The 12,641-nt window shown below is 41.0% G+C and overlaps 1 protein-coding gene across 2 annotated transcripts in view; it reads left to right on the top strand.

The window, feature by feature from the left end:
- The window catches only part of LOC106565240 (carbohydrate sulfotransferase 11), a 28,356-nt gene that overhangs the window by 11,805 nt on the left and 3,910 nt on the right, over window positions 1-12,641 (top strand). For both annotated transcript variants that reach the window (XM_014132135.3, XM_014132133.3), the window contains exon 2: window positions 6,053-6,135. In XM_014132135.3, the coding sequence (XP_013987610.1) occupies window positions 6,115-6,135 (21 nt within the window). In that variant the 5' untranslated portion in view covers window positions 6,053-6,114. The remainder of the gene's footprint in view (window positions 1-6,052; window positions 6,136-12,641) is intronic.

The raw sequence follows: 12,641 nt of genomic DNA, 5'->3' as shown, positions 1-12,641 counted from the left end.
TTTAAGTTAATCCACACTGCAGTTAGGTGTCACTTTCCTCCCTCTTTTAGAATGTATGCCTTTTAGGGTTAATCCAGCCACAGCACGTTGAGTTGTGTCGTTAACAGACATGGGGCACCTGGTTTCAAGTTTAAATGTCATGTGCTCAAGTATAGTGAATTGCCTTTCTTGCAAGCTCTAAACCCAACATTGCAGTAATCAATATTAATATATCACTAAAAATAACATAAGGTAGAACAAAATTACAAAATAAATAAAAATAAGAAATAAAAACACGAGAAAGTAAGAAGCTATATACAGGGTCACTTTCAATACCATATTTACATTGTGCAGGGATACTGGAGTGATATACTGTATGTATAGGGGTAAGGCATCAGGATATATGATAAACAGAGTAGCAGCAGAGTAAATGATGATTGCAAGTGAGTGTAGTTAGTATAAATGTGTGTGCATGTTATGTGTGTGTTGGAGTGTCAGTGTGCGTGAGTGTGTAGAGTCCTGTGAGTGTCTACAGAGACAGTCCAAAATAAAAATGTAATACAAGGGTCAAGTCAGATAGCCTGTTTCGCCATTCTGTTATCTATTTAGCAGTCGTATGACTTGGGAATAGAAGCTGTTCTGGAGCCTGTTGGTGTCTGAATTGATGCACTGGTACTGCTTGCCATGCGGAAGCAGAGACAACAGTCTATAACTTGGGAGGCTGGAGTCTTTAACGATTTTCCAGAATTTCCTTTCACACTGTCTGATATAGAGGTCCTTAATGGCAGGGAGCTCAGCCCCAGTGATGTACTGGGCTGTATACACTACCCTCTGTAGCGCCATGTGATTGAGGGCGGTGCAGTTGCCATACCAAGCAGTGATGCAATCAGTCAAAATGCTCTCAATGGTGCAGCTATATAACTTTTTGAGGATTTGAGGGCCCATTCCAAACCTTTTCAACCTCCTGAGAGGGAAGAGGCGCTGTCACGCCTTCTTCATGACTGTACGTGTGTGAGTGGACCATTTTATGTCCTTAGTGATTTGGAGACCGAGGAACTTGAAGTTCTCGAACCGCTCCACTTAAAGGAGCAGTTTTCTCTCTGTGGGTCTAAACCCAAGAAGTTCTGGAAAATGGTGAAATACGTTGAGAATAAACCCTCCTCCTCACAGCTGCCCATGTCACTTAATGTTGATAATCTGGTTGTTACTGTGGTTGAGCTCATTAATCACCACTTCATTAAGTCAGGATTCTTATTTGACTCAGCCACGTCTCCTTGCCGGTCCAACATTTCCTCATCTCCCACCCCTTCTAATGCGACTAACCCTGATGCCCCTCCCTCTTTTTCCCCTGACCCGCTAAACAGCTTCTCCCTTCAGGCGGTCACTGAGTCTGATGTGCTAAAGGAGCTCCTTAAAAGTTGACCCTAAAAAAAACATCTGGGTCTGATGGTTTAGATCCTTTCTTCTTTAAGGTTGCTGCCCCTATCATCGCCGAGCCTATCTCTGACCTTTTTAACCTGTCTCTCCTCTCTGGGGAGGTTCCCAGAGCTTGGTAGGCAGCCACGTTGCGTACTTTATTTAAAAGGGGAGATCAAGCTGATCCTAACTGTTATAGGCCTATTTCTATTTTGTCCTGTTTGTCAAAAGTGTTTGAAAAACTTGTCAAAAATAAACTGACTTGCTTTATTGATGTCTATAGTATTCTCTCTGGTATGCAATCTGGTTTCCACTTAGGTTATGGATGTGCCACTGCAACCTTAAAGGTCCTAAATTATGTCACCACTGCACTTGACTCTAAGCAATATTGCTGCTATATTTATTGACATGGCCAAAGCTTTCTCTGCTCTTAACCTTGTTCTGAACACCTCCAAAACAAAGGTCATAAGAAGAATGGCTCTACCTTTTTGCCCTTCATGCTGTTGTCGGTGCCTAACAATGTTTGTACCATGTTTGTACTGCTACCATGTTGTGTTGCTGCCATGTTGTGTTGTTGTCATGTTGTGTTGCTACCATTGTTTTGTTGCTACCATTGTCGTGTTGCTGCCATGTTGTGTTGTCTCTAGTCTCTCTTTATGTAATGTTGTGGTGCCTCTTTTGTCGTGATGTGTGTTTTGTCCTACTTTTTTTTTTTTTTATCCCAGCCCTCGTCCCCACAGGAGGCCTTTTGCCTTGGTAGGCCATCATTGTAAATAAGAATGTTATCTTAATTGACTTGCCTAGTTAAATAAAGGTTAAATACAAATAAAATAAATAAACATACCACAATGTATATTTATATTTTCTCTGTGTGATGTCTCTCCCCAGTGCTTAGAATGCAGCCACGTTGCGTCCTTTATTTAAAGGGGGAGATCAAGCTAATCTTAACTGTTATAGGACAATTTCTATCTTACCCTGTTGTCATTGCTCCTCTGTATAGAACTACAACCTCTTCATCGTCTTTCACAGTAGCTATTACATCCCAGTCAAGGTGGAAGTGACTCATGCAATAGCTGCCTTTCAATAACTTATATGTGAAAGTTATAGCAAAGCTGTTAAAGTTACCTCTTAAAACGGATTAAATGCATAGTCATTTGCATCAGGTTAGTCTCACGTTACCATACTCCCATACTCCTGAAATTGAGGCTAGTGTTGGGTCAACATACAGATGCCACTTAAAATTGTGATGCCAGTTCTTAAACCAGTTCTCTTCCATTAAAGAATATGAATTGTGAATTCTCCCAGTAAAGAAAAACGGACAAAATATCGAAAATACTAGTTTGCCAAGTGTCAAACACTGCATGTGTCAGCGTCTTTTATGCCGTAAAAATCACATCTCAAGTTTTGCAGTCAATTGTAAAGTGGAATAAGAAAATCCAGGCGATACAAATGTATACAGTGATACAAATTTATGACGGTCGTAACTTCGCAGGTAGAAAGTCTCCTCTATTCCTTTTGACAGGTTTGAGAAGTGCCTCCGTATAGCTTTACTCTGGAGTTGAAACATGTCAGATCAACGTCAGAAGAGGCCCTCTCTTTCTCTTTGAACTTGACAGAGACTGACTGCTTTTACAGCCTTAACAGGGCTGAGTTAGTACCAGTCATATTGACTTGAACAGTGGAGGTCGTTAAAGCAGGGGATAATATATTCAAATCGGGTATACGGAAAGCAGGTGGACAGGTCTAACGAGCTGGGAATGACTGTGTAAAATGTAATCTGTGTATATGTAGCCCTATACCTTTTTCAATGTCTTGATGCAAGGACTAAGAACACACCAGAGAAGAAGTGTTTCCTGAAAATGTTATGGCATGGTTACAGTATGTGCTTCAGCTGTTTGCAATGTCCTAAAACTTAACATAAACACTGTCTTGCATTTGCCGAAAGAGCTGAACATATATAAACATATGGGATGACTATATAAACATATTTTCTCAATGTTGATGTCCTCTTGAAGTCATGTGCTGATGGATCTCTGGTGTGTAGTGAGTAGACTGCACAAATTGGTTTAATCAAGCACTACCCGCTGGGCAAAAACTGGTTTAATAAACATTGTTTCCAGGTCATTTGAACAAAAAAAAAACATTTTTGTGATGTTGAATTAACGTGGAACTGATTGGGTTTGAAAAAAGTAATCAACGTAAGGGAATTTCATCTTTATTTCACACAACTTTTAACCTCAATCCAATCACATGGTAATATTTGTTGTTGAAGTCACGCTAGTTGACAACTAAACCGAATGTAAACCAAAACTAGACGTTGACATTATGAAAGCTTAAACCAAGTTTATTCTTCCCAGAGGATCAATACAGCTGCATTAGACAAAGACATTTTCACACAAGCACTGATATTTAACCCCTTCTCCTAGGCTGAGTCTCCTCCTACACATCTGAACAGACGATGCATCTCTGTTGCTAGACAGAACCTTTGTGATATCTGTTCTTCCTCACTTCATCTGACCTGACCTCTACCCCAAAGTGCTCACTCTTCCCCAACTCAAGGCTGTCATGGTGATTGGTACCAGACTGTGTCTCTTCTCCCAGATGATCCCTCCCATAGGATCTGATGTCTAACAATAACATATCCTGACATAATGTAAACCATTATACATTACCCTCTCTTCCTCAGTGACATGAATAAGTATATTTTGTATTCTCAGAACCCAACAGTAGTGACTAGTACGAGAATGTTACATTTTTGTAACAGAGACACAGGGAGTCAGAAAGCAGGTGCAGTCTGTGAGTTTAATAGGAACGAACATGGACTGAATACAAAAACAGGAGTCGCGTCTAAACAGGAAACAATGCTACCTACTAGGTGATACAATGGAGTGCTAGATAAAGGGGAAGTAATCGGGTAGTAATAAGGTCCAGGTGTGCCTCATGATGGGGCGCAGGTGTGTGTAATAATGGTTGCCAGGTGTGTGATATGATGGTTGCCAGGTGAGCGTAATGATGGGTTGCCAGGACCGGTGGTTAGTAGACTGGTGACGTTGAGTGCCGTAGCGGGAGTAGATGTGACAATTTTAGACCAAACTACAGTGGTTGGGTCAGAGGACAGTTGGGTACATAGAGGAAGACTGTATGCCACCAGTTGTAGTCTCTCCAGTCTAAATCTTTCCACCAGACTGGTGTACTGTATGGTGGCTGAGTTGGTCCTGTTGACCTCCTTAGTGTGGGTTTGTGTGTTCCACTCATTTGGTCAGAGTGACACATCAGTTTGTTTTATCCTTTTCATACCTTTATATTCAATCTCAGTCCTATTTAGTTTTTAATTAGTTACTGGAAGTCTTGCTAATTAATTTAAGTTTAAACCAAATTATTCTCAGTAGGTGAATGCTCCATTCTTGTACAGTAACATTAAGGAATACATTTGTGGTTTCCTATGCCATTTATGATGTCGGATTTCTGAAGTCGTGCTTGATGGTACTGAAACACAGACAATTATCTCAGCCATGCCCTGTCTGGCTGCACCCTCACCAACCCTCCCCTGTCTCGAGAGACCATGTCTGTGACTCTTTGTCTCTCTCAATTCCGATGTGAACGTTTCTTGTCAACCCACACTGTCTGACAAATGTGACATTTTTTACTATCTAACTCAAACACAGTAAATTGCATGTTTGCACCGCCAACCATTTTTTTTAAATAGAACATCACATGAGCAACAGCATACGAAACAGAGGCTACGAAGACAATAGTCTAAACAACAACAATCTAAATGCCACATCATGTTTCTTAAAGTAACTCTAAAGTAGTCCCAGAGGCTTCCTACCGCTGTTTATCCTCCATCTGCTCTCTTGGTTTTCTATGATTGCAAGCAAATTTCCACCCTTTCCCCCCCTCATACTTCCTTCCACCTCCTCCTCTGCTCCCATAAAGGAGTGCTGTTCTCAGTAGTGTTGCTGCGTTGTATGTTTAGGAGAGAGCTACAGTAAAAGATACAGCTGTAGTCTGAATGGATGCACAGTCCTTTTTGAGGCCTGGTTTTACATAACAAATCATCTTTCTTCTCTGTGTGCTTCTATGACAACCTGTAGGTAAGTGTTGTATGGAATGTCGTTTGGGTGTGCACCTGTTTGTTAGTGTTTAATGACCCTCAGGTGTGTAGTAGTGTGTATAGTATGTAAAATAATTACACATGGGTGAGTTTTTCTTTCTGGTCTCCCTGTGACTCAACTGGATTTGTGACTTTCTATTAGGCTATATTAAAGTCTCTGGTTGTGGTTACATTCATACCTTTACATTTAACACGGTTCATGATTATCTCTCTTGCCCTTTTTTAGGAAGTTGCACATTTTCACTAACACTAACTAAACTATGGCACGGATGTAAAGAACGTTTTGCCCTAGTTTCAACTAGGCTGTGTCAGAGTGGTTGCTTATCAAGCATTGGGCTCAACATTAAACAAACATGAAATTTGCATTTAGATTGAAAATTTAGTAAGAACTTGCCATACCTGATGATTTGCCACATTGGCATAACATGGAGTGTGTGGATACCAATTTAGAATGCAGCAGAGATGGCTAGCGGTCTTGAGTGTGTACTATAGGTAATCTGCCTGTACTGACCTTGATGTGTGTACCTGTGTGTGTTTTCTCAGCCTCAGCGCAGGGCAGTGGGAGGAGCAGTGGCCAGGGAAAGTCAGGGAGAAGTCCACTCCAGATGCTCTATGACAGTGACCAGGTAAGTCCCACCCACCACCAGGTAGCGTTCACATCATTGGCTGATGAATTTATAGCTACATGACTGTTGATGACCACTGAACTTGTTTTTGGTCATATTTTGTGAGTTTTTCAAGGTGCCATTTTTTTAAATATTCAGAGCCTTTGCTGCTTACTTGCTGAAAGTTCTGTATAATGTGAGAGTGTTTACCTTATTGGTTGAGAAAAGCTGACATTTAATTATCATGGAAGCAAGGCCATTGAATAAAGGTGTCCACATACAAAGGTTCTCCAGTAAAAAAAACTTGGCATGAAAACTAGTAGTGCACTGCAGACAGTAGGGCCTGGCTGTTGCTATGATAACGCTCAGAATTTATAAATGGCCTGTTTTGCAATTCACAACAATGGCATTGGCGATCAAAGATAATTACTATAACATTACTAAAATATCAGTTTCATTTGCTCTGAAATCTTTACATAGTGGCACAACCAAGCCGGTGCAGCGCCCCTCTTAACCCTGGCATAGTGACCATATTTACATTTACGTCATTTAGCAGACGCTCTTATCCAGAGCGACTTGGTCTTAAACACTTTAAGTGGGTACTTCAAGTGGGTATTTTTGCAGTATTTCCCCGGACTCTCTCTGTTAGTAGGAATTATTCCCGGTATTTAAACTCCAGTATTTAAACGGGAAAATATGAATCCCTAATAAGAAGCCTATAGAGTTGTACTTTATAGGCTACTTAAATATCTCATGTCATGTCTACTTCTAAACAATCATCTATAGAGTGTGACACTATGACGTTCTGGTGTCAGCAGAGGCAAAAAGCTAACCTGTGGCCTGAAACTCTCTGCAATTACTTTTCATCAACACAAGGTTCGCTAAAACTTTATGGCAACATTTTACATTACATGGGCGTTACTCCAGGGTAACTGTAATGTAAAAAAACATACACAGTTCCGGGATGTGTTTTGTATGTACAGGTTGTAGTATATTATACAGTATGACATTACGTAGGGACTGTTCCAGAACTAAGACTTGGAGAGAATGTGAGAGAAATTAGCTTGGCTATTGCCAATTAAATCATACAGGGAGGGTAGTCTGAGGCTCATGCCAAAAGACAGAACAACTGCTTGAGACATTATTTACTTTATAATCGCTTGCAGTTTTCTTTTTGTTATTACTCTGTGCTCTTGCTATACTTTGAGGAAAAATGTTTGAATTTATGCAGGCAGCAAGCAAAACTGGCGGAAGATTTTAACAAATTTTATCCTGATTTGTCTAACTTCAGTTTTGGAAAACGAAAGGGTGTAATTACTTTATACTGGAAATTTAACTTAAGCAAAGGTTTTACAATGCATGGAGAGTTGATCTTGTATGCTTAAGTTACCCTTATATGCTGACTACACTGGCCATGCACGTACGTCCGCATGCGTCATCGCAAGCATTTAGATTTTGTTCATCCATACCAGACGCGATCATGACTCGCAGGTAAAAATATTTAAACCAACTGTGAACCAACTATATTCATTTCGGGTCATGTCAAACACACATGAACTATTCATGGACATTTATCTAGCTTCAATTGCTAACTTATTTGTCCTGGGAGATAAACACTGGGTTGTTATTTTACCAATGTACTATAACCAGAAGATGGTGGCTAAAGTTGATCAACAAGATTTTCACCCCAGGAGAGGGCTATGAAAACAGGGTTAAACTCCAGAATTGAGACCTCTCTCTCACCATTACCTCAGCTGGGCTACTATGAGTGTATATGCAATAACAACATTTTACAGGATGTAGAACTAGTCATTTTGGGCCCCAATGTAAAATCTGCTCATGTAGGAGATAACGTGAAGCTTACTTGCCACGGCTCAACTGAAAAACAAACTCCTGACTAGGGTTTAGACACTTTCTGTGGGAATTAACAGGAATATAATGGAAATATATGCAAATTAATATTAATACCATTTAAATGTAGATGTTTTTAGCATTGGATATATTTACCATATCATATAGAGACAGAAACATAAACATTTTACCTTATCATAAGTAGACATAATTGCAAATTATTCAATCCTTCCAATTGAAATAAAAAAATAAAAATGTTTTAGTTATGAATTAAACTTTAATTAAATGAGTTGACTCTTCACATGGGATGATTTCACTGAAAAACAAAAGAAAGGTAATATTGAATGATTCCCAATGATCCATCGCATCTCCCAAAAACGTTTTCAACATACATCTGTAAAATGATAGTCTAAAAACTAAAGCTTTGGTTGTCTTCCTCTCAGGCTTCCACGTCTTCTCCCTGGACCTCCTCAATGTCCACCTCTTGAACATCAGACTCTTGAGGCCTCATCTTCACTGTCACTTTACAACCTTGTTGAGGATGGCTCGTTGTCAGGCTCAAAAAGCCCACAATTTGCCCGGATGGCCACCAATTTTTCAACCCTTGTATTGGTCAGCCTGTTGCGTGCTTTGGTGTGTGTGTTCCCAAACAAGGAACAGTTGCGCTCGGAGGCGGCTGATGTTGGTGGGATTTGGAGGATGATGGAGGCAACAAGGGAAAAAGCCTCGGATCTACAAAGTCCCTTCCACCAGGTGGCTGATGAGATATGTTGGCACGACTGCCATATTGCATCTCCATCCCAAAGCCCTTGCTTGGAAGTGTACTTCGCCAGACTGCCAAGAACCTTGTCCTCATCCAGGCCAAGGTGGCGAGACACGGTAGTGATGACACCATAGGCCTTGTTGATCTCTGCACCAGACAGGATGCTCTTGCCAGCATACTTGGGGTCCAACATGTACGCTGCAGCGTGTATGGGCTTCAGGCAGAAGTCTTCAGGGCAGTACGGATTTCTTCTCTTACATCTGCAAGCAGAGTCTGAACATCAGACAGGATGGCATTGTCTCTCTCAATCTCTGCAATGGCTACTGCTATAGGTGTCAGGCTGCTTACTACTCTCTCCCAAAATACATCATCCAAGAGGATCCTCTGGATGGGGCTGTCCATATCGGCAGACTGTGATTATGGCCATTTCTTGGAGAGACTCCTTCCCCTCCAGGAGACTGTCAAACATGATGACAACACCACCCCAACGGGTGTTGCTGGGCCGCTTCAATGTGGTGCTCTTATTCTTCTCACTTAAATTGCTGCTATAACTTGATGACCCTTCACATACCTAACCATTTCCTTGGTTCTCTTGTAGAGTCTGTTCATTGTTTTCAGTGCCATGATGTCCTTGAGGAGCAGATTCAATCCATGAGCAGCACAGCCAATGGGTGTGATGTGAGGGTAGGACTCCTCCACTTCAGACCAAGCAGCCTTCATGTTCACAGCATTGTCTGTCACCAGTGCAAATACCTTCTGTGGTCCAAGGTCATTGATGACTGCCTTCAGCTCATCTGCAATGTAGAGACCGGTGTGTCTGTTGTCCCTTGTGTCTGTGCTCTTGTAGAATACTGGTTGAGGGGTGGAGATGATGTAGTTAATTATTCCTTGCCCATGAACATTCAACCACCCATCAGAGATGTTTGCAATACAGTCTGCTTTCTCTATGATTTGCTTGACCTTCACTTGAACTCTGTTGAACTCTGCATCCAGAAAATGAGTAGATAAAGCATGTCTGGTTGGAGGGGTGTATGCTGGGCGAAGAACATTCAGAAATCTCTTCCAATACACATTGCCTGTGAGCATCAGAGGTGAACCAGTTGCATACACAGCTCGAGCAAGACATTCATCAACATTTCTCTGACTACGTTCCTCCACTGAGAAAAAAAAACGTATGATTCCAAGAGGACCATGAGCTGTTGCTATCAATAAGGTTTCTGATTCATAATGTTCACCTCGAAAAGAAGTAGAGGGACTTTTGTCAGAGGTTGCTTGTTATGAGTGCTGAGGGAACTTTATGCACTTGGCCAGATGATTCTGCATCTTTGTTGCATTCTTCACATATGATTTGGCACAGTATTTGCAAATGTATACAGCTTTTCCTTCATTAGCTGCAGTGAAATGTCTCCACACATCAGATAGTGCCTGTTGTGTTTTCCTGTAAAGATTAGAAAAAAATGAGTTAAAAAAACCCAAATACAGTTCCATGTACAGATAAATAGTAAAGCAGTTAGACTAAACAACTCCTTTGTAAGATAAATGTTTTAAAATGAAACATGTATGAGAACAGGTGAATTAACACTCCTCAGTTAGCAGGCTCAAGCAAGCTAAAACCCACATGGTAGCAAAAACTAACTAGCAGAAATTGTTAACAAGTTAGAAATGATTTAAACACACTTTGCTGTAGGCTACTATTTACTAGTTAACAAAAAATCTAGTATGTCATTTAAAATATATTCACCCCACCCAGTATTGTAATCAAAACTTACCAGAAAGCATGTAGTCTTTGGCTCAGACAGTGTAGTAGTGTGGGCTCAATAGCATCTGTAATGTGATGCTACTGGCGGCAGAGAAGTCAGGCGCAGGAGAGCGGAAACTGATTTACAACGGTTGTGTTTAATAACCATAAACCACCGTAAACAGAACAATACAATAAATGGGTCAAACAAAACCCGGTAAATACCAGCATACCGTGCACAAGCACTACAACAACCAATTACGGACAAGGACATGGGGGGGAACAGAGGGTTAAATACACAACATGTAATTGATGGAATTGGATCCAGGTGTGATGGAAGACAAGACAAAACCAATGGAAAATGAAAAGTGGATCGGCGATGGCTAGAAGGTCGGTGACGCCGCCCACCGAACGACGCCCGAACAAGGAGAGGGACCAACTTCGGCGGAAGTCGTGACAGCATCTCATTAGTGTGGAAGATCTTGAGAATCAGCTGTACATGTGATGGAAGAGTGCTCTGCACATGTGATGGAAGAATGCACTGTGCATGCAGAGGGTTGCAATTCTATTGAATTGGGGATATTTTAAGCAAAATTCCCCAAATTCCAGAGCTTAACTTCCCATGGAGAATTTCCTGAACTTTACCGAAATGTTTCTGACCCTTTGCAACCCTACTCCTGACAGTGAGGTGCAGGTCTATTGGAAAAAGATCAGAAGAATGTTTTGTCTGTCATAGGAGATCATTTTTACCTATGGCCCTAGATTTTAGAACAGGGTATCTGTCTCAAATATCAAAGATGCTTACCGACAGGGAGACCTTTCCCTCACCCTTACCAATTTAAACCTTTCTGATCAGGGCATTTACCAGAGGGGAATTCCAGATGCTGTCACCTTTACAGTCCCTGTCCCTGTTCAAGAAAAGCGCTCTGAGGACACAGGAATGTTGCCAATTGGTATCACGTCTAGCACACCTTATCGATCAGACGACAGAAGAAGGCAGAGAGAGTTTGGATGATGATCGTGCTGAGGAGGAGCCCCTGAGATCAGGAGAGAATAGAGTTTGGATGATGATCGTACTGTGGAGGAGCCCCTGAGATCAGGAGAGAACAGAAAGGTGAATGATCCGTCTGTTCACATAGAGATGAAAGAGCTGCCAGTGCCAATCTCTAAACCTGAACATGTGTCCCAGAAAGAAGAAGGGAAGGGAAGAACCATAGAATAAAGGGAAGGTTCTGAATTGCTATCACTTTGTGTATCCAAGACCAAGAAAACATATCCCCTAATGAACAATAAAGCACCAGCGTGTTTTGCAGCAGCGGCGTAACTCTCTCTACTCTCTACTGCCAACACCAGCATGACTGACACACACTTCATCGGTGTCAATCATGTGTTTCTCTACTCTGACTATTAAAACCCTCTAGAGTCTAAGCCCAGTCTAATTTATCAAAAAAAATATTGAAATAATTATTAGATTAAACATTGAGTTTGGCTTTATTGCTATTAGCAATAGAAATGCATTGAATAACAGATTCACTACAGGGAACAACAGATAGTCCCCCAAAAAATCTAAAGGAAGTTTGTTCTGAAGTGTCTGTCCTACAGTATATCTGAGAGATATAAGAAAGATCAGGAAACTATTCAAATTTTTATGTATTTATCCCCCTTTTAAAAAAAAAAGTTGTTTGGCAAATGTATGTGTTTTAGAAACATTACAACATACTCTTTCCGCTAGGTTATGAAATCAAAACGACTTACCTGCATGAAAGATGATTTGAAAAAGTTGGTTTTTGGTAAGCTCTGTTCCCCCACTTTGTCGATTACCAGCGCTGCACTTCAGTCTCTTCATTCACAAGGCAATTGATAATATTGTCGCCCATCAGACTATTATCAATTTAATCTTGTATTTAAGCTACATCTATTATTATAAGCCCAGATGTGAAATTAGTTTTGATATAGTTTAGGTATAGTTTTGATGAGCCATTGTAAGATGGCAGCCAACTGGTGAAGGAAGGGTGGGGGCGGGGGGCAGCAATGATATGTCCTCCTAAAACTGTTTTTAACACAAACTCTGTTCGAATTTCAATATCACAAACAATGACAGTGTGTTGAATAGACTTATTTAGGAAAATTGAAGGACGGGGGGGGGGGGGGGGACATGACTTTGAAATAGGCAAT

This window comes from Salmo salar, chromosome 12, assembly GCF_965601325.2.
Source record: "Salmo salar chromosome 12, fSalSal1, whole genome shotgun sequence".
Lineage (NCBI taxonomy): Eukaryota > Metazoa > Chordata > Actinopteri > Salmoniformes > Salmonidae > Salmo > Salmo salar.
The sequence above is the reverse complement of the archived record's forward strand: the minus strand, read 5'-3'. Positions and strand labels throughout refer to the sequence as shown.